Raw genomic sequence first — 23,104 nt, 5'->3', positions numbered from 1 at the left:
CCCTCGTTTCCTGCTGCTGGCGGAGGCCGAGGGAGAAGGTGGCGGTGGAGGCGGTGACGGAAAGAAAAGTGCCCCGGAGCCGGAGAAGCGGTCGCCTGCCTCCACGCCCGCTCGTCCCTGAAGGAAGCCGCCGCCGCCGCCACCCCTTCTTCCTTTCGCCCCGCTGCCTCCTCGCTCCCCGTTTTCGTCCCCCTCAGGTTTCCCCTCCGCAGCTGCCGGATTTCCCTGCCTTCCACCCCCTCGCCCACCCGGGACAATAAGAAGCGGGAGATGTCCTCCTCCGGCGGCCACCAGCAAAGCCAGAGCCGCGCCATCCCCACCAGGACGGTGCCCATCAGCGACTCTTCGCAGCTACCTCATGACTATTGCACCACGCCCGGGGGGACCCTCTTCTCCACCACGCCCGGAGGTAAATTGGAGTGTGTGGGAAGGGGGAGGGAGGAGGAGGCCAGGAAAAAGCGAGGCGCGACTCCGGGCCTGGCACTCCCCTTGAGGGGAAAAGAGACTGAGCCGCGCCGGGCGCAGGCCCACCGCAGCAGGAAAGGGGCGTGCGCCTGGCCTGACTGGAGCGCTTGATCTCCGGGGCGCCTTAAAAGGGGGTGTGTATGGACGTCTGAGGCGCCTTGGCGGTGGAAGGGGACCCCCCCTAATCCCCTCCCATAAGCGTCCTCGGGGGAGGGAGGGAAAAGAGTCCGAGGTTCCCCTCAGGAAACGTGACGCGCCCTCGTCAGCGCTCGCCTTCCCAGCCGGAGCATTGCGGGGAGAGACGCCTCTCCTTGCGGCGGTAAGCCGCCGCAAGGAGGGGTGAGGGACGGCGGACCCGTTTGTTCTGCAGGTGGGCTGAGCCCTGGGCCGCAAAGCCTCGGGCAGCCGCGTCTTGCCCAGGAGAGAGAAAGCGGGCTGGATGATCTGCTTTCCCGCCGCCGCCTAGGCCTGGCCTCTGGGTGCTGGGGCTGGCGGCGAGGTATTTGTAAACAAGGCCCCGGAGAGCCTCAAGACGCCGCGGCTGTTGCACAATAGGGGAAGGGAGGAGCGGGAGGGAGGGACCGTGGCCGCGGGCGAGGGAAGGCGACGGACGGCGGCTCCCTCGTGTAAGAGGGAGCCGCTTTCCCTTCGGTAAGGAGGAGACCGCTCCATCCCTGCCCCAAAACACCCGGATCCCCGCGTGGAAATACGGCTGGCGTGCCTGTGTTGTTTACCAGCCGCCCTTGGGGACGTCAGCCGGCTGCCCTGCCTAGGTTTATTAATAATATCATATATCATATCATATATAATTAATATACTATAATGATATGATATAATAGGTTTATAAGTCAGAGTTTGATGGCCAATAGATTTAAATAAATAAATAAAACCTCCCTTTTTACAACCCGGTAATCCCTTAATTTTCAGGGACTCAGTGGCTAAGACCCTGAGCCTGTTGATCAGAGGGTCAGCAGTTCAGCGGTTTGAATCCCTAAATGGGGTAGCTCCCATTACTTGTCCCAGCTTCTGCCAACCTAGCAGTTCGAAAGCACGTAAAAAATGCAAGTAGAAAAAATAGGAACCACCTTTGTTGGGAAGGTAACAGCCCTGCGGCATTTAGTCATGCCGGCCACATGACCACGGAGATGTCTGTGGACAGCGCTGGCTCTTCGGCTTTGAAATGGAGATGAGCACCGTCCCCTAGAGTCGGGAATGACTAGCACATAGGTGCAAGGGGAAGCTTTATCTTTTAATACACTAGGCCGACAGTCACCGCGTGCTGCTTCTGAGTTTCCTATGGAAACGCATTTGTAGTTTTCTCCAAATCGCTTTTGCTGTGTATATAATAAGCTTTTGAGGTTGGGTTCGTGAGCCCAGTCACGTTATTTGGGGATGTCTTGGCCCTGCATTGAAGTGGAGCAGGAGATAAGAGAGCAAGCAGGATCCCTCAGCTAATGATTAGCCTCTGTTTCCTAGACGTGGAGCGAGCTGGTTTGGAAGCGGTAGAAGTGAAGGGAGGTGATAGGTGCAGGTGTGCAGCTAAATAGTAAATTTACTTGCAAAATGGTAATGCTGGAGACTTGGTGTTTTCAGCTGTTTATATTGCTGTTACATAAGTCCACTCTGGGTTTGAAACTTTGGTGCTTTATGACTGATTTTTTTTTCTTAGCTCTAAATGCATTAACTTGCTCAGGAGCTTTAATAGCTTGGTCTAACTTTGTCCCCACTACTGAAAATGCTGGATTAACTAATAGACATTCCAGAGAAAAATATCTGACAGTAATATAGGAATAGCACACTTAGACTTTACTGTCCTCTCTATGAGAAGTTTTGCAGAGTCAGTATATTGCCCCCAACAATTTGGGCCCTCATTTTACCCACCATGGAAGGCTGAATCAACATTGAGCCTGATGGGATTTGAACTGCCAAATTGAAGGCAGCCGGCTGTCAGCAGAAGTAGCCTGCAATACTGCACTCTACTGTGCCACCGAGTCTCTTATGTTGTAAAAAAACATTCTTATGACCCTATTGTTGTGACATCCAGCTTTCATTGACACTAGACCACTTAAGGGTTGTGTTGTGATTAGACTTGTTATCATCATTTGGTTCTCAGATGTCATGTCTCTCCCCCCACACCTGTCTGTCTTACTTGTTTGCACATTGCCTTGATTTTTATATGGGCAACTGTGTATTGTTTTATCCTGCTGAGTTCTGGTAAACTTCAAAGTTAACAGCTGATTATTATTTTTTGTGGCCATGGTTTAGATTTTAGATAGCTACAAACTGATTTGGTCTTTGCAAACTTTTTTTTAAGTTGATGAGCACCAAGTTCCTTCTTGGGCCTTTTGTTTACAGCTTTGAATTATACTTTCATAGTTCACATTCAAAATTACTGGTAATGGGGGGAGAAAGTAAGATATGCTGCCTTGCTGATTTGTCAATGATATAGTTCCTTCTGCAAGCTCAAAACTATTAAGGATACATTTCAAGTTAACAGCTGTCATGCCAGATAGCAGTATAAATTTGGAAGTTTATATAATTTCTAGAATGTCATTTCTTTGCCCAGAACTTGCTTTGAAATGGAAAGGGCACAGCACTGTGAATCAGGATGAAATGATAAGGTGCTTTTTATTAGAAGGTACAAAGTTAAGATTTGGTACAAAATAGCTCTCCAGATATGTGAATTAAAGTTAGATTTCTGCCTGAAGAATTCAGGGTGGAAATCCACACACCTACAAGGAACTCAAGTTGGGAAAATTAGACATAACAGACTTGTTTAAAATAAGTAGCTAGCATAAATATTCACAATTGATAAGGAGTAGCTGGGAAACGTGACAGTTTCTGCTAGAATATTATATTTTAATTATTATGGTTGTATTTATTCATTAACTGTGGTTTATTAAATACATTATGAGATTCACATTAGTTGGTAAACATATTACGATATGGAAAACAATCTTTAAATTCCCGTAATTTGGTAACCCACAAACAAGCGAATTACATCATAGTTTAACATCCAGAAGGCATTTTAAAATTGATGGATTGATATTTATATTCTCTGTTTTCCCTGTTGTGGAATCATTGCCACAAGTTTCTGCCCCGTCCCCTCATTATATGGGTTTTTTTTGTGAGCAGCTGAGAATCTGGGAAGATTTGATGGCATAAAAGTTCTGTGAAACCAGTCAACACTTAATGTTGCTTTCTGTCTTACATATGTAGTTCTCAACTTACAACTGGTCAGTTAGTTTAAGTTTTAAGTTACAGTTGATACCCCCCCCCCAAAAAAACATATTTACAACATAGTTCTGAAGTTCCATTCGCCACCCCCTCCTATATTTTGAGCGCTTGGCAATCAGACTGAATTTATAGCCATATGCACTTTCTTACAGTCTCATATGAGACTGCAACTTACAATGCTTTTGCTGTAAAGCAGTATTTAGTTCCCATAACAAACAGTTGATTCACTTAATGACCACTACCAGAAGTTCATAAAATCAGGTTGATCACACAATGACCCTGCTTTATGATTGTCATGACTTAAAACTGTACTTGCACAATTATAGTTTTAAGTTGAGGCTACTTGTAGAGTACAATATACAAAGTTGAAAAACATTAGTTTTTCCCCCTCGTGCTGCTGCTGCTCCTGGTATGCAGAACAGTGTAGCATGACCACAATTTAAAAATAGATTCCCATTGATTACAATGAAAGAGGTAACCATGCTGGAATCTGCAAGGCTTAAAGAATCCTAATGCTTGAATTAGATTAATTTTACTATACCCCATTATGCAGTTCAGGTATAATTTGAATGGAGGGCTGATACAGTCAAATTGATATTCTCTTCATAATCTTGACATTAATCCCATTTCCTTTATGAAGCAACTGACAGACTCTACACTAATTTCAAACTTTTGCTTAGAGTGTGAGCAGGTTGTCCTTGTTCTTAAGTGGAAGGTTGTTAAAGGTTATTTAAAATTGCACAGCTGAAATTCCATTACTTTAGTTTTAGATATTACAATTTTTCCAGGCATCTGAATCTGACATTTCTCTATATAAATAAATACAGTAATTCAGTGTAAGCTTGAATGCATTGAAATCCTTGGTTATCTAAAGGTGTGAAAACTCCTTTTTAGCTAAATTAAGATATAACCTAGGGAGGATGAACCTAGATTTGCAACATTAAACATAAATATGAGAAAAGAAGAAATTCAGATATTTAAAGTAGTAGTTGCAAAGAAAATAATCAAGCAGCAGTTTATAAATATAAAATTCCTTATTATTTTATGATTCTGTTCATTTAATGATTCTAAATTTCAAAAAAAAAATTTTTAAAAGTTACCAGTGTAAAAGGTTGGCTGGTTGGTTTTTCAAAGCCAAGTATCTAATTCTGGATTTTACAGAATCTTAAGTAGTTCCTACAATGCAAAAGCATCAAATTCTAGTCCACTTTTGCCTCAGGAAGCTTCCTGAATGACTTTGGACCATTCATTCGTTCTCAGTGCAGCCTATGTCATAGAGTTGTAGGAAAAGTATGTAGAAATGCTATGATTGCCACCATAAGCTCATGTATGAAATATGAGGTATAAGTTAAACAAGAAAGAAAATAATTTTGAAAACGTGGAAGGGTATTTATACATGTACATATGCAACAGAGAAGAACTGTTCTGTAACCAAAGAAATGTTAACAGCCTATTTCAGATTCCAGATCAAAATAGTAAGGAAGAGTACTGAAGGTGGCTATATCTATGTAAAGAAGGGTTTTGAAAGAACACCAACTTGTTGGTTGAGGAGAACTAACAGCCAGAAGAAACTTCAGAAGGCAAAATACAGACGTTTGGCAATGTTTGGATTTCTTCCTCACTTTTACAAAAGTGCTTTTGTTAGACACATTCCTTTCTCGCTCTAATTTTGTGATGTGTCGTTTGAAAGCACTGAGTGTGCCTTGCTACTTGCTATGGGTGCTGGAACCCAGCCCAGGTCAGCAAAACAAAAATTACACCCAGTGCCTAGAGAAAAAAATAATGAACATCTGAGCACCATCATTTGCTCTGCAAAGCAATATTTCAACAGGCTTTGATGAGCTCCATTGGCTGAATATGTTTTCATAGCCAAAAGTTAAAACTTTCTCCTTGAGAGATATCCCCACTGACTTAAAAAAAAAACACAATTACATTTCTTTTCTATGGACTTTTGGGATTCTGCATTAAGGCAACTGTAGTTGTGTGAGTTAATGGATTGTTTTAAATGCAGATATTATGAGGACACTGCCGACTGCTGGTCTTCAATTCATGATGAGTGGGAATTGCTCACTTTTTTTGTTATTTCATTTTATCTTCCTCATAATACTGGAAAAACGAAGTCAGCATTCAGAGATTTCTTAGTAGAGGCTGTTGTTTTGGCTAAAAGTACATGTGAAAATCAAGAGCCAGAATTTGGTATTGGTGCACAGAAGTAAGTAGGCATATGCAAATTAAACAGAGGTATTGTGAGGTAGGTTAAAGTATCGTGATTTTTCCTTTATTGTGGGCCTCGATTTGTCCAAAATTCAAAATCTGGTATTTGTTTTTATGGTCAAACATAAGAGGTTTTTTTTTAATACAGTAAGTATTCCGCAAGAATTTTTGTGAGAAGTGACCTAAATTGGACAGAACTCTATTATATTGACCCCTATGCAGCATTTTTTCAGAATGTTTGAATTAGCAAACTAATATATTTGATCGGAGAAACGGGCTATGCTGCTTTTCAAACTACAGATTATGCTGCTTTTCATCACCAGCCATTTGTTAACATTTCTTCCAGAATTGCTATTTATACACTGAGTCACTAATGCTAAGAAATTATATTGGTGGAATTGGACTGTTCCACTTGAACTGCACTCCTGCCCCATTTCTGATATTCAGGTTGTGAGTGCAATTGATATTGTATAGGCATCTACAGAGAGAGAGCCCAAGGGGGAAACGATGGCATGCGTGTGAAGATGTCATCAGGCAAATGCATTTTGCTTACTTGCCTTAGATGTCATGGTGCAAGTATGCAGGGGTGAGGTTTATGTGAGGAGCTGCTCGTACTGTGATTCTGAGGTCACCATTGATTGCTGCAGATACCACTGTGCTTATGAACAAAAGGGCACTTCATGCAAGAGAGGGGGGAGGGGGAGAAGGGTTGCTTTGAGTTATTTCCAAAAATAACACCCCAGAATTGAATAATCAAAATTGAAGCAATAGAATATAAATCTAATAAATAATTATATGTTCACCTGGTAAGTAAAAAAGGGTCAATGACAACAACCCAGTATTTTCTTTGGATATTTAACCAGTTGTGTGTGTGTGCGTGCACGCGCGCACACACACACATACACACAGATGTTAGAAAACCAAGGAGAAGGCATGGAACAAATCTACCATTTTCCTTTGGGGAACGTGGGACCTTCAGAACTCCTTCAAGTCCATTTTCTAGTAATTTTCCTAGTAACTAGCCACATAAAAATACAGATGTAAAGAGAAACCAAGTGAACAAATGTAAAATTGAGAGCTACAAATGAGAGATTCAAACCTAGGGATTCTGCCTTTGAACAGAGGCACACATGTTCTATAGCTCATCTTAACTCAGAAATTTTCATTGGATATGCTGTTAAAGTGTCAAGCGATTAAATTCTAGCTCAAATTCACCTAAAGCCTACTGCTATCTACAGTTTTAAACAGAAGAGTGGTCTTTTCAAATGTTTTGTATCAATAGATTAATAGTTGCAAGATCCTGCAACAAAGCACTGCAAAGTGGAATGCTGTTCAAGCATGTTTACTACTATGTACAAAAAAAAAATCTGGCAGATTGGGCCTAGAAGCTAAGTGGGATTGTGCTTGGGTGGAAGACATCAAGGAAATTCCAGGGCTGTAGACAAAATTAGGAAATTTAGAGGCAGTGGCAAAATACAATACTTGCCAAGAAAGCCGTAGATATGTCAAATATGTCACTGAGGTTAACAGGAATTGAACCTAACTTGGTGTTCCATAATCATCCAGAAAGGTCCAAGGTGAGGATGAACTAGAACTCACATGTTCTTGGTGCCAGTCCAGTACCTTAATCACTACATCACAGTGGACTCAGATTTGTAGAATTGCATTTCCCCCACTCTTATGGCAGAGCTTTAGGGTAGACTTGAAATGTAAATGAAAAAGGATGGGTATATTATAAGCATAGAGTTACAAATTTACATTCTTCCTTTAATTTCTGCAGCTGAAGGAGATGTACATAGTTCTTCTGCCTCCTGCTTTTTCTCTAAAATAACAACCATGAGGGCTCAGGTGATGGCTTCTGTGAGACCTCTGCGGCTCCAGTTTTAAGCTGAAACATCAATGTTTTGTCCATTTTAAGAGTTTGACATGAGGTTTATTCTTGTAACGGGACTGAAAAAAATGCCAACTGACATATTTTATTTTATTTTTTGCCTTTGCTTTATTTAACACTGACCATTCCACATTTTTTGTTCCTTGAAAAAAAAAGGGCAACAAACAGACCTTCCCTCTTTCAGCCTTGATTGTTACTGAGGAGTTGATTGGGTGACAGGCTGTTTACAAGCTTGGGAGATTCGATTCCTGTGTTATTTATGTGCCCTAGGAATGCACAGATGGTGCTGAATAGATGTCACACTCAGTTGACATAGGGGTATGATGGAACACAAGGGAGAAATTTGTTTCTTAGCTATCCTTGGCCCGAGCCACAAAGGGCCATTTCGCTTACAATAAAATCCACTACATATGGTTGCTTATAGCACTGATGTTACATACGTTCCATTGACTTAACCCCTATGTAGAGAAAATGGAGGCCGAAATGTGCAGTGGAAAAAAATTGGCAAATAATTGAGCAATGTGATGAAAGTGGGAAGTGGAAGCTATCAGATATGCAGTAGGATCAGTTGAGGATCAGCTTATTCATTGTCCACTTGTTCTCCGGTGCGCTGCTTGGAGAGTCCAAGCATGGGTTAAATTCAGTCTATTTGCCCAAGGACTGAGTTAATTCTTTTGACCACGCCTCCCTTCCTCATTGAGGGCCAATTCAAAAACTCAGTCCAGCTCAGTCGGACGTGTTTTTGGAGAGTTCCTCAGTCCTTGGACGAATTAACTGAACTCTTCAAAGAATTAGCTAGTTCTTTCTTATTTTTGTTGCTAGTTAGGGCAAGAAAAGGATAATTTCCATTTACACAGACTGAGGGAGTCCGGAGGAACCGCGCCTTTTAAACAATGATGCTGTGGTGCGTGGGCACTTGTCCAGCAGCTGCTGGCGAGCACGGGGGGATGTAGGAGGCTTCCTTTCTCCACAGCTGTCGTTTTTGCCCCAAATCGCTCAGAGACCTCGGCGGAGGCCCGGAGCGCTGCAAGACAGCTTCTGAGGACTCCGGAAAGGTGCGGCGGCTTACCCTGAGTCCTCATCAATCCAAGAGGAAATTTGTCCCTTTGGCTGTGATGAACTCGAGGAAGGCCCACTCCCTTCTGGTCACCCCATTGATGGAGGGGTGGAGTCACCAGGCACCTCAGCAGATGCCAATCTACCAGCCCACATTCAGAGGGCCGTTGAGCAGGCCATTGAAAGGGGCATAGAGGCTGGCATCCATAAGAAACTCCAAGCCTCTAAGAACACCCAGGCCAAGTCCAGCAAAGGGTCTGCCCCAAAGACTCAGTCTGTGGATCCTCCTTCTCCAGGCACCTCTATAGCTACTGAGGCATCAGTCCTGGAGGATGATAATGTGGATGAGCAGGAATTTTCTAAGGATGAAAACCCTCCTCCTGACAAACCTGCTTTTACGGGCCTCTTCCGCCCCTCCATTTTCAAGTCAATCTTGCATAAGGCAAAGGCCTCGACTGAACTAGGCGTAACCGTCCAGGAGTCCACTTCAACTTCGGATTCGCAGGATCCGAAAGAGGGTCTCACCACAGGAGCTAGTCCCAGTGCCCACCATGTTCCTAAATGTAATCCAGAGACAGTGGGTCCAACCAGGTTCCCTGACTAACCCTGGCGGGGTGGACAAGACTCTCTACTCGGTTGAGAGTAAATTGGATGATCTGTTACAGTTGCCACACACCCATCATTTCTCTTACTTCTAATTCGGTCCTCCCAGCTGACCACCTTGAGGGACTCAAAGCTGAGGATAGGAGCACTCTATAAGCCTCCTAAAGACTATGCATTCAATTTTTTGTAATGAAATTTTTTTTGCTCATCCCTCCCTCCCCCCATCCTCCAGGAGCACTCTATAAGCTTCCTAAAGGCTATTCATGCCCCCCCCCCCCTTTTTTTGGAAAAAAAAACCCAGTTTTTGGGAGGTCTGCAAAGTGCAAAAAAAATTTTTTTTTAAATTTGCCTCTTCAAAACCTTGGTGCGTCTTATACTCCGGTGCATCTTATACTCCGAAAAATATGGTATATAATATTTAGTTTATATCTTGGTTATAAACTAAAGTGCATTCAGTGGAGTGTGATACTTCTTTAGAGCTGCAACCTTTCTTTATAACTTAGGGGTTTGGCAATTGACAAAACAATAACTCAGAGGATTTAGGCCACAAATATTTATGATTTATCTGCCTGAAAGAAAAAAAAACAATGATTAAGTAAAAATTTAGTAAAAAAAAATTAATCAGCAACAGTGCTGCCAAACTTCTGATTTTAATAGAAGACAATATATGTAGCTCAGGGTTGAACTAAGGAGTCCTTGGTGCTCTGGACACTGATTACGATGTTATCTAGTGGGATAATTTAATAACTGCAAGCAAACAACCAAGCTCAGAGAGCACCAAGATCTTCATAAACGCCTGATTTCTTTTGCTCCCATAGACTAACATGGCTCTCCTCCTATAATAGTGATGATGAACCTTTTAGGCACTGAGTGCCCAAAGTGCGCACGGGCACCCAAACTGCAAGGTGTGTGTGCATGCTACGTGCCTGTGCCCTGCCCAAACTGCAAGGCCACGGGTGCCCACACACACTTGCACCCCACATGTGCAGCAGAGACCCAAAGACCAGTTGGCCAGTGGGAGGCACGTGTGCATGCAAGGGAGAGACCCGAACCAGAGCTGGGGCAACAGCAAGCGTGCCCACAGAGAGAGCTCTGCATGTCACCTCTGGCACACATGCTATAGGCTCGCCACCACTGCCCTATAATGTCCGTCTCAGCATAGCGGCTCTGATATGCCAATTACTTTTGTTCCTTTTCCATCTCTCTAGGTACCAGAATCATCTATGACCGCAAGTTTCTGTTAGATCGGCGCAATTCTCCCATGGCTCAGACCCCTCCTTGCCACCTTCCCAATATCCCAGGAGTTACCAGTCCTGGTTCTGTGACAGAAGATTCCAAAGTGGAAGTTAACAATCTGAACAATCATGAGGGGAAGCCTATAATTGGTAAGAACATTTGCATTATAGCAGAAGCAAAGTGCAGCGCCAGCATGCATGCCAAATACTTACTTGCAATTGACAGTATCGATCCATCTCTCTGCCACGAGTAGTCCTCAACTTACAACCATTTATTTACAACAGCACTGAAAAAAGTGACTTATTACCAATCCTCACACATCGTAGCATCCCCATAGTCACATGATCAAATTTTGGGTGCTTGGCTACCGGCTTGGGTTTTCAACCATTGCAACATCCCAGGGTTACGTGATATCATCATTTGTTCCTTTCCTAGTTGATTTTCAACAAGCAGAGTCAATGGGGAAAACTGCATTCGCTTAGTGGCCATGTGAGTCACTTAACAGTTGCAGTTATTCTCTTAACAACTGTGATAAAAAAGGTTGTGAAATAGGGCGCAACTCACTTCATTGCCTTGGAATGGAAATTCTGGTTGCAATTGTGACTGTAATGTAAGTTGACCACTACCTGTTATTCCAAAAAACAAAGATATTTTTCGGGGGGGGGGGGGGGAACATGTATTATTACTGATTTCCTTGTTCTTTATAGCCAGGATGGGAAGTGATACAGAGCTATTCTATTTCCTGCACTGTGATATTGTTCAAATACGAGTTTTACCCTGGGATCAAGTAATTTATTTCCTGTCTGTAGATGTTTTTTTCCCTCTCTCTCTCTCTCTCTCTCTCTCTCTAATGCGGTTAGAGAGCTTCTGCTTGTAGAGAACAGTGAACTGTTGTAACAATCATATATGGTAGGAACTGAATGGTGGATTATTGCCCTTTTGCCTTCTGTGTCATAGCAATTCAATAGCTATGAATTATTGAAAGATATTTATCTTTTCAAAATGGAATAAAATAGTTCAAGTGGAGGTAAAGTGGACACATTTTTTGCCATACAATTTTGGTTATATCATTATGAGATGGACTTGATCCATTAGAGGAACTAGCTGAGACCCAGTATAGGCTATAGGAATTGAGAGGTCCTTGGTGCTCTCTGCGCTTGCTTGTATTCTTGCAGATGTTTCATTACCCAAACTAAGCAACATCATCAACCATGGAAGGTGTTACCAGTTTGGGTTATAAAACAAGAAAACGAGCACGCTGAGAGAGCACACACACCCCTTGTCAACCTTAACCTACAAATATTATCCTTTATTGGTAAATAGGAATTGGACAGAAACATGAGATAAGTGAGGCTAATAAGAATCTACACATATTTGTTCATTGATGCAGCTGGTCTCAAACAGAACCATCTTGTATTTCAAATTCAAAGTTTATTTCAGTCAAAGACTACTTTATAGCAAAGCAATAACAAACTATAAAAGTAAAGGAGGGAAGGCCAGATATAAAACGCAAGCTAAAACTTTACACTAAATTTACACTAAAAAATGTTGGAGGTGAGAAATGTCCCAAATATTCCATGCATGAACTTCACCATGCTCAGATCACATGGCTTTGGGTGCTCCATGCCCAAAGTGGAGTGTCTTATGGATATATTGCACAGGTACAGTCTATGTGGTACCTTGCTCAATAGTACTAACTGTGAGAGGGATCTTGGAGTTCTAATGCAAAAAAGTCAACACAGTTCTAGGCTGCATAAACAGAGGGATAGAATCAAGATCACGTGAAGTGTTAATACCACTTTATAATGCCTTGGTAAGGCCACACTTGGAATACTGCATTCAGTTTTGGTCACCACGATGTAGAAAAGATGTGGAGACTTAGAAAGGGTGCAGAGAAGAGCAACAAAGATGATTAGGGGACTAGAGACTAAAACACATGAGGAACTGGGTATGTCTAGTTTAATGAAAAGAAGGACCAAGGGAGACATGATGGCAGTGTTCCAATATCTCAGGGGTTGCCACAGAGAAGCGGGAGTCAAGTTATTCTTGAAGAGAGGGTCAGCCTATTCTCCAAAGCACCTGTGGGCAGGACAAGAAGGAATGGATGGAAACTAATCAAGGAGAGAAGCAACTTAGAACGGAGGAGAAATTTCCTGGCAGAACAATTAATCAGGGGAACAACTTGCCTCCAGAAGGTGTGAATGCTCCAATACTGAAAGTTTTTAAGATGTTGGATAACCATTTGTCTGAAATGGTATAGGGTTTCCTGTCTAGACAGGGGGTTGGACTAGAAGACCTCCAAGGTCCCTTCCAACTCTGTTATTCTATTCTATTGGCCCATATACAGAGTGAGATGAGGCAGTTTTAGTTTGAATATGCACGAAACATTTCATAATGCAGCAGAAGATGATCTCGATAAAAATCAAGACTGGTAGTTTTTCTTGGAAATATAGTGTGTCTACAAAGCTAATGGAGTAAGGAAAGTTAGGAAAGAAATGGTACCTCTTTGCACAGTTGTCACATCAGGAACCATTCTTTTATTGTACCAAGTATAAGATACACCTTAGTTTTTAGGGAGGAAAATAGGAAAACAAAATTCTGCCTACCAGATATTCATCTGGCTAGCGTCCTTAGTCTGGTCAGCTTCAGCACATAGGTTTGCTGGTTTTGAGCATGTGTACGCTTTTTATTCCCTGTTTAGGGATAAAAAAACAGCTTCTAAAGCACAGCTGATCATTGGAGAGAAAAGCAATGAGAAAAGCAGGCAAAGCACTTCACTCATTAGCGCCTCATTGAGGCTGAAAAAAAGCTTTGAAAAAGCTACATTTGCACCCAAATTTTCAGCCTCTTTTAGGGGGATGCTTCTTATACTCCAGAAAATATGGTATTTTTATCAATTAAGTTTATTAGCAGTCTATCTTACCACCTGGTAAATGTATGCTACGAAGAGATACCACTTCAGCATCATCAGTTGAAGCGAAGGAATTTGAAACAGTGCGTAAGAGAGCTGGTGGAGCATGAAACCATTGCAGCAAAAAAACAAACAGGCATTCAGATCACGTGGAGAAGGAATGGAGCGAGGGAAAGTTATGCACCAGGATGCCTACCTCATGAATTCACTCACCGATGCTATGGGGGGGGGGGGGGGTTGCCCACAATCTGGAACAACCAAAAAGTTCTGAGTTTTGTTTCTCCTTAACCATTTTGGATTGGAAGCATTTCAGCAGAACTTCTAAAATATCCTGGGTGTTTTTTTCTTTTGTTTTGCTTTAGTTCAAAACACATTTTCTATTTTGGTTACATCCTCATGCAGCAAAAGGTAGCAAAGGTATTGGTTGCAATAGTCGACTCTCCTCTGATAAAGAAGCCTTTAAATTAAATAGATCAAGAATAAGCAAAATGCATACTTGAGTACTTAAGCATAGGTAGATCTCCCCAAACCTGCCAGCCAGATTCTTTGTAGGGTACCATTTTTAAGCCAATGATTGTGATCACCACCTAACTACGTTAAAATGGCATATTCCATCTGCATTTTCTAGTAGTTTTGCCTGTTCTGTTACTTTGGCCACCTACATGTGTCAGTGAGGTCTGGCTCAAATGCCCTCTTAGGTGATTTAAAAAAACATGTTCTGTAAAGTTTCTCCCCTAAAAATTTTCTGTTGATTTGCATGTGTTCTTGTCTTTCAACCAGGTGATGATGCTCAATTTGAGATGGACATCTGATTTTTCCTGAGGGTAACCATGAAGAGACAGCAATTCCTGATCACCTGTGCACATCTGATTTTGATCATCAGGTTCAATAACTCGAAGGATGAAAGAAGAAAAAGAAGAAGTTGCTGTTTCCACAGAATTTTCACTTCAGCTTTTGAAGTGCCAAAGGATAAGAGGACTCTCCTTGATTTCCATTAACCATACCATGCTTCCTACCCATCCCCCGCTCCTCTGCTTGCCTTACTCACTCCCTATGACTGACTTGGAGCCCATGATAAATTTATACGGCTAAGGAGTGTCCCTTGGCTTCTCGCACTTTAGAGACAACTGTTCAAAACATGCACATGCGAGAATTTAACTTCTATCAACAATTGGATATTTATTGCAAAACACACAAGGGGCATGGAAAGGGTGGATATATGTTTGAAGTGACATGACACTGCCATTGTTCTCCTTTCCCTTAACTGCTGTTAAATTGATGTCAATTTATTAACTGGTTCTTATGTTATATCTCCCTTATACTTCTGAATCCTGTTGCTCAACTTGTCTTTTTTAGTTAGTATACTCTTTCATGTGGGGGCTGCTGTGAGATTTTCCTAAAAGAGTATTATTGAAGTTCTTTTCTGCTTCCCCTCAAAAATTCTTTTTTTAAAAAAAATAGATAAAATAATTTAGAATCATCACTTCATCATGCGTTCATTTCACTTCGCATTTCGTCCCAATATCATTCCCCCTCAAAAAGGTTTCTCTCCAGTTTCCTCATTTAACTCCACTCCCCTGCCCCCAGTATTAAAAATGAACCACATCTTTTCCTAATATAATTGGGGAGTATCACACTTGATGGGCTTCTCTACCAGTGTTTCTCAAACTCAGCTATTTGAAGCTGTGTGGAATCTGCTTCCGGAATTCCGAGAGTTGATCTACACAGCTTAAAGTTGCGAAGGTTGAGAGACGCTGTTCTATACTATTTCTCTTCAGTCTTTAATTTTTGCTGCTCAATCACATCTGGTGGGTTCTTGGCAAGGGCATCTTCTTGCAAAAAGAATGAAATAAAGCATAACTAGGACCAATTTTTAAAAAAACGAAATTTGTGAAAAAGTCTTGGTGGACCAGGGAACCTTAAGAATCAATTAATAATTAAGTTGTTAAAGTGCTGATTTCATGATGTATGACCTCAAATGAATTTGAAAGGGTGACTAATCAGAAAGATTTCACTGCATTTTTTTGAACAAGACCCGTTTGTTTCTCGGTTACTATCTTCTCTTTCTCAAATTCATACATTATTAAATCAATCACTTGGACCTATTGTAGATCCAGGGTCACTATGGAGGAAGAGTTGCTGATGATCTCACTTTATTCTGTTTATTTGGATATATTGGCCATCTCCCATCTACTGGTGACCCAACTCCCAAGTTGATTAGTTTGGCATGAGTGAACTTGTGTTTGCCTGGAATTGTTGCAGAGAGCAAGTGGGATCTCTCTCTAGGAATTCATAGGCAATTGAGGTCTCCTTGTGAAGGAAAAAAAAACAGTTATCATGACAAAGAAAATTGGTGGAGCAGTTTAATACAGCCAATGGCTAAATTCATGCAATGACTTTATGGTCCCTTGATACTTTGCACCGTGAGAATGTGCAATATTAGATTGTTTATAGGCCAGGGATCTCCAAACTTGGTAACTTTTAAGACTTCATCTCCCAGGATGCCTCAACCAAAATGGAATTCTGAGAGTTGAAGTCCATAAATTTTAAAAGTTGCCAAGTTTGGAGATCCCTGTCCTAGGCTAATGAAATAATAATGCTTCATTTAAAAATATGTCACCAATAGATGGAAAGCAGATTTTTTTCAAAAGTTAATTGTTTTAGGACCCAGACTTAACAAAAACCACAGTGATGACAGCGGAAGACGTATTTCCTTCTCTCAGAAGAGGGAATACTGCTTAAGACAATGCTTGCTGTGACCTCGCATACATGAGGTAGGGTTTTTTTTAAAGATAGCAAATCCACAGTCCCTGTCTTCAGTGATGCTTTCCTCCTTTATAACTTTATTTTGAAAACAAAGCCTCTAAGGCAAGGATAAGCTACCATGACCCACCTAGATGTCATTAGACTGCAACTTTCACTATCTCTGGCTCTTGGTCTTGCTATCTGACAGCGACGGGGTGGGGGGGTGGGGTGGAGATTCTGCTGTTCTAAGGTTCTTGCTTCTCTAAAATATTTGCCTCTGATTCCTTTAGGAAGTCTTCCAAGAGTGATTCATGTGCTACCTCAAAAACAGAATGACTGAATTGTGCTAGCTTCCCTAGAGGGGAGGTCACACCGATGTGGCAATTTTGCACATGGATTTTATTGTTCAGGCATAATTGGGAGTGGAAAGTGATACAGCCTCAGGGAATGTGGCAACTATACTTGTTTTTAATGTAGGCTTCACTTCTAGAAGAATATCTGAGAATATGTTCGTCCTATTGGATTTTGGCCTATAAAATGACTTAATAATTCGGTTCAGTTCTTGGACTCACCTGTATTTTCAAATCTGGAAAGTGACTTTGGCTCTTAATTCTCTTTATAAATTTGCGACTTATCATAATTGACTAGATTTAGAAAGGGGGGAGGGATTGTGATCTAAAATGTAGAGTACGGGGGTTTTGCTTCCCCTCTGCCTTTGTGGTAGCTTTGGAGGCATGTAAGAAAGACGGGATTTTATTTTGTTTCGCCTACTGTAAAATGTGAATAATACAGAAGCAAAATTGCTTTGTAACTGTTGATGTCTCAGGAATAATCTCCTATTTTCAATGTCTCTAGGGAAAGATTGCTGCTTTCTAAAGTGGGCGACAATGCTGTGACTAAGCTGCAGCTGGTTAAGGGAGGAATCCCTTGAAGTGCAGCGCAAGCGTCTGGATTTGGGCCAGGAGACTTCTAAAACGCTCTGCATGTTTCGTCATAAATCAGAACACAGACAGAGAGTTCCAGTGTTTCTGTCTGGAAACTCCCTTCATTGGCCGTTCAGTTGGTGGGAGAGGAGAGATACAGCTTTGCTTGGCAGAATTGGGCAAAACTGAAGTTTTAATCACAATCCCAGTTCAGCTAAGTCCAGCGAGGGAAGGAGAGGGTTAAGAATAGAGTTTGAGGGACTGCTAATAGACCTTGTTCTCATTGTATTTTTTTTTAAAGATATTTGGAACTTGGGAATTAACTTTGGCATGTTACTTTTTCCCTTGTAATGATTTAGCTAGTAAAATACCGTTAATGGGACACATTTTTCATAATTAAAAAAATACTCCTTTATCAGAGAATTCCATGAGATTTCACAAATCGGTTGCTGCTTGTAAAAACAACAGATTCTTCTGAAGTCTGTTCCATATAAACGTAGCTGAAGGAAGGAGTGTTCCAGAGGGAAGGATTGATCCTTAGTCAGAGTGAACAGATTTGTCTTGTACTGCAGGATTCCTCGTGTTTTTGGATAAAACTCTCCTGGTCTGTCTCTGCTAGAGTTTCCCCCAATTTATAAAATTGAGTCAGCATACTCATAACCTTACCGATGGTTCTGAGAAAATAATGAGTGTCATTAAGAAACAAGTTATGTTCCATTTCCCTAAAACTTGGTTCAGTCCCTATTTTCTTTCCCATGCCTTTTGGACTGGACCTCCTATCCTTGTCTACAAATAAAGCTGCATTTTATAATAGAAGAAGAGAAAGCTATAGAGGGGGGAAAAAGACTCCTTTATTGCTTTCTTCTGCAGAATCTATCTCTCCCCCCCCCCCCCAGCACAGTATAGTTATCAGTCTTTTGAGAACCTGCAGAGAAGACGTAAGACGTAACAATACTAGGCACTAAAAAATTTTGCAGCTGGTTTTTATTACTTGAAAAAAATTCCATCCAGTAGCTGGAAGGGTAGAAATAATGGCTAACCTGTTTTGCAGTCCTTCAAATTCAGAACCACAATCTCTCTTATCAGTAAATTAGTGTTGTATCTCTCTTCTAAACAGAAGCCTCCAGTGCTATATATGATTATTTCCCCTGCTTTTTTTGTGTGTAAAGAAACTTTGGAATAGCTGATAAATTTTAAGCTCTAGTGTGAGCTAAGTGAACCCATGCCAAACATTTGAGGTAAGTAAGGCTGCAGGCTTTAGTCAATTCCTTTTTTTTTTTTTTTGCTAACGAAAAGGAACAGATTTATATCTGAGGTAGAACATGCTTTCCTTGATTTTCTGCCCTTTTTCTTAAAATTTCATGTTGAAATACTGTATAGATGTAATCGACTGACTGAAAATTATTAATTAAAATTCATTTATTGAGTCTGTCTTTGGATTTATCTAGGATTAGGCCAGCAGACAAAACACATTAAGGGATATCTAGCGGGGGAGTAGAGAAAGTGAAGGTGATTGTGATTGAAGCTCCTTTTTAAGGTCTTGTGCATGCAGCACATGAAAAAAAGGGATGAGATTTCAGTTGTCTCTTGACCACTGTTGGCTGGCTGGAAAATTCTGGGAGTTGAAGTCCACACATCTTCAAATTGCCAAGGTTGAGAAACATTGATCTCGACCTTTGGCCATATTCTACCAGTAATTATGCAAATGCTAGTGAAAAGATCAAACAAGGATGCCTAGTCTTAAGGAAGTTGTCCTGTGCAAATAGCTTTTGCAGGTAGAAGGACATTTTATGTGACATTTGCACCAAAAAAAAAAAGATTTTGGCAATCAATGGCAGACATTTTGTACTTAGGAGATGCCATATTTTCTTTATGAAAAACTAAAGATAAATTGGACCAGCTTGGCTATTCTGGAACCTCTCAACTTTCCAGATAACAATCTGAGCCTGAATGAGCAGAAGCTATTTACATCATGATTTTAAAAAAATAGCAAAATCCATTTAGATATAGTGTAGTAATGGTGGAAGACACGCTGAACTAGAAGTCACCCTCACACCAATAATACATATTTGAAAACATTTCATTGAAAGTACCTGAATTCCCTGCATTGGGATGAACGCTTGTGCAAAAATGTAGTAATTCACATGCCTAAGAATGAGCAAATGCAGAAAATGCCTACAATAGAAAATTAACACAAGACTTAACTATCATAGGTTGTTTGCAGTTCTTTGCCAATTCAGTTTAGGCTTGTTTAGCAAGAAAATCAAGCAAGGGGTTGAGTATTGCTTTCCATCCCCTCCAATTAAGTGAGACCATTGAATATTTGATTGTTGTTTATTTCTTTACTGCTGTGCTTAACAATGCAATTACTACACACACTGTTCTTTGTGGCAAAAAAAATAAAAATTCTAGTCTTCCATCCCGTTAGCTAACAGCATTCCGACTTGGTTTGTTGGTTTAAAAAAACCTCTTCCAGTTCAATTGTCTAGGTGTTTGATACTGGCTAGGAAATTCGGGGAGAATCTCCCCTAATTGAGATCCACCTGTCTAAAAGTTGCTGCGGCTGTCAAATACTGGTCTAGACCGCTTTTGTAATCCTGAGGTTTTTTGCTGACTTTCACCAAAAATAATAATAATGGAGGATAGGTAATTATTCGCATCAACTCTGGAAAGCGAGCCACTTGTTTCTATAATGGGAAGGACTGAAATATTTTAGGTGTAGGAACAGTAGAATTAAAATATTTTAAATACTTGCTATGGCTGACCACTGTGAAGGATTTCTGTTATAGTATAATACGACCTTTTGTACAGAGAACTAATAGAGGATGTTTATAGTGGCCTTGGAAAATCTTCAGTGTTATGGCTAAAATCTGTTTTGACTCCGAGATAACACTTGGACAGATCCATGGTAAGTTGCCCTTTGCTCTCACCAAAGATAGCTCAATGCATCAATGAGGATTTCTAGGGCCTAACTTAAGAGCTCACAATTCTGCCACTGTTTTTGGCATTTGTCTACATAGATAGGATTGGATTAACAATGAGCTTTCCATTGTAAGTTGGCTAGTATTCCAGTCTTTTAGCCAGGAGGCTACATTTGAATCGGGATCTACTAGATAGATGGGCAGGGCTTTTTGACCAGGTGTTGAATGATAAACCTTTTAGCTCTTAAGAAAAAAACATGCCCTGAGTAAGATATTTGTGTGAGACTACTTGTTTGGGGAGGGAAAAAATACATTCCTTAATTTTTTCTCTGTGCTTGTCTACCTGAGTGATTGGTTTTGGCCTGGCTCTAGGACTAGATGGACTTTGATATTCGTGGCTGAGAGGCTGGATAGATAGATATTCTGCAAGCTCCTGGCCTGCTTGCAGCTATCTTCATCCAGGAAGTAGCATCCAGAGTGCTGATTTCCATATCAAACTTCTTTTGTCCTAGACCTGTAGTATCTAATACTATGTCCCCCTCAGGTTTCTGCTCTTCATCATCATTCATGGATCGCTCCTTGGTATCCAACTGATAGTTGGACAGTTAAGCTTTGTTGCATTGAGTTCTCAATGAACCTCAGGACTGTTTTAAAACTTTCTGGATTAGTTCTGCAGTTAGGAACTTGGTACCAAACACAATGTCTGTCCCCCATCCCATTTCTCTATCTTGCTGATTAGATTTTGCTGATGGATGTGAGATGATCTTTCAGTTAATCTTCACAGTGGTGAGGAGTCCATGAAGGGCTTTTTGATAGGCATGTCTCTCTGAAGGCTGTTGTTTCCACTTGAGGCTAAGGAATTGGAATTTCAAAGAACAGGTAAAAGAATAAATTCTAAACCAGATGTTGCATGGTGATAGGTTGCTTGGACATTTTGACTCTTGCATCCTGCAATTTCACAGGGGTGTGGCAGGTTGGAAGAGATGTGTGGTTGCCGATCATCTGCAAAACTGGGTAACTCTTGAACATTAAAGAGAATTCTACTGTGGAGAGAGGGTGAATGCAAGAATAATATATGTGTATGGGTGAATATATACATCCCAATATATATAAATATATATATATATGTAAATTACTTTTAGAAGAAATAACATCAGGGAAAATGCTTTGGATTGATTATGAGATGCATCTGGTTTAGCTGATGACATTTCATACACCTGGCTTTCCAAGCATCGACAATAATTCATCTAACATAGAAATCCGTGTTAGAAGGACCAGTTATTTATAAAATGGTTGTAAATCAAACAAGATGTGGGAAAATCAATCAGCACCTTCGTCCCCATTTATCTGAGGAACAGAAAACTCTTGCTCCTCCTCCTCCCATCTTCCCTCTATTGCCTATTTCATTGCATGAGGATGGCAAACCGGTGTGCCTTTCTTTGCCTTAAGGTGGGCAAAGGTCTCATTCAGACATTGCGTGTGGCAGCTTGTTTTCTCTTTATTTGTCGGCGTTGGGAGTAGAGGCTGCTGCCAGAAAAAAAAGATTACTGAATGTTCTTAATACATTTAAAAACTAGTTGTATCTTCCCATGTTCCTTTTTTTTTTTGGCGCATCATCCATGTTTAACTAAACCCCAGGATTCTTATTTTAACCCATCAAAGGTTGTCTGAAAAATCCTTGGGTACTTCTGTAAAGTATCTGATTTTTACTGAAACAGGTGTTTGGGAAAACACTCTCGCCAATGGTTGCTGTTACAGTGAGATCAATAAAGACCTTGATTATATCAAACCAAAATGCCTGTGTATGTGTGTGTATGTGCTTTTCCCATTATCGTGGCAATATCGAAATGCGGGATCTAAGAGAAATTTTCTTTCTTTTTGTTTCTTCTTGCTGGAGATCCCAGGATGGCTGGCCTTTCCTTTCATGCAATACAAGGAGTAATCGACTTACAATCGAATCCAAAAAATCTGTTGCTAAGTGAGACAATTGTTCAGTGAGTTGGGTCCACATTTTGCTACATTTCCACACTTGTTAAGAAAATCACTACAATGCAGTGAATCTGGATTCCCCATTGACTTTGTAAAAAGTACCATGAACCCTGGTCACTGCAAACATCATCAATAAATGCCAGTTGCCAAGCATCTGAATTTTGATCGCATGGCCTTGGGTATGCTGCATTGGTCATAAGTGTGAAATGGTCATAAGTCACTTTTTTCCGTGCTGTTGTAACAGTCACTAAACAAATGGTGTAAATCAAAGCTGACCTGTATTTTTTTTTCCAGGTTCTGGAAGGAGTGGGGAGGAATAGAAAACCTCTCCATTAGAAGGATGGGTAGATGAGTCCATCCATAAGAATGTATTAACAAGTAGCCGATAATCCGGTGTTGCCTGGGTATTTATTTATAGGGGCGGGGGAGGGAAATGTCTGGACCAAATATAATTTCTAATGTTGGATTTTCCCCCTTACCAGAGGGAGTCCCCTTGTGGAGTACTATGAAGCCGTTACCATGGCAACTCCACTGTGCTGTACAGTAGAAGTCATTTTACGGCAGTACAGTAGAAGTCATTTTACGGCAATACAGTAGAAGCCATTTTAAGGCACAACAGGCTGTATCTTAACAGAACACATACCCTGAAGGGTTTTAGGGGTGTGTCACCCCTACAGTATTTGTTTCCAGATAGTAAGTCATCTGTGTACCAGGTTTGGTTGAAATTGCTACAGGTGTTCCAGAGTTCTGCTGGAACACACACACACACACACACACCCATTTTTATATATATAGATTTACACTCACTGCAAAACAAAAAGACTTTTGAGACAAGGTTTACCTCCCTTATTTAGGGAATTCACAAGATAATCAGACACAACTGAATCAGACACATTCAATTTCTAACTACTTT

The 23,104-nt window shown here is 41.0% G+C and overlaps 1 protein-coding gene across 1 annotated transcript; it reads left to right on the top strand.

Moving 5' to 3' along the window:
• On the top strand, positions 1 to 21,997 carry EIF4EBP2 (eukaryotic translation initiation factor 4E binding protein 2). Its single transcript, XM_087701904.1, has 3 exons — positions 1 to 409; positions 10,675 to 10,851; positions 14,394 to 21,997. The coding sequence occupies exons 1-3, from the start codon at positions 271 to 273 to the stop codon at positions 14,423 to 14,425; spliced, it is 348 nt and encodes a 115-aa protein (XP_087558030.1). The 5' UTR covers positions 1 to 270; the 3' UTR covers positions 14,426 to 21,997.
• Positions 21,998 to 23,104: the final 1,107 nt, after the last annotated feature.

The sequence above is a fragment of the Thamnophis sirtalis genome, unplaced genomic scaffold, assembly GCF_051295495.1.
Source record: "Thamnophis sirtalis isolate CommonGarterSnake01/CBP01778 unplaced genomic scaffold, rThaSir2_p1.2 scaffold_15, whole genome shotgun sequence".
NCBI lineage: Eukaryota > Metazoa > Chordata > Lepidosauria > Squamata > Natricidae > Thamnophis > Thamnophis sirtalis.
This window is presented reverse-complemented; position numbering and strand designations above follow the sequence as displayed.

What these genes read in the sequence shown, in the direction of transcription:
- EIF4EBP2 (XM_087701904.1), top strand. Translation starts at nt 271, where the DNA reads ATGTCCTCCTCCGGCGGCCACCAGCAAAGCCAGAGCCGCGCCATCCCC. An exon ending in CTTCTCCACCACGCCCGGAG is followed by an intron (nt 410 to 10,674) that starts GTAAATTGGAGT and finishes CCATCTCTCTAG; the next exon opens with GTACCAGAATCATCTATGAC. An exon ending in TGAGGGGAAGCCTATAATTG is followed by an intron (nt 10,852 to 14,393) that starts GTAAGAACATTT and finishes TCTTTCAACCAG; the next exon opens with GTGATGATGCTCAATTTGAG.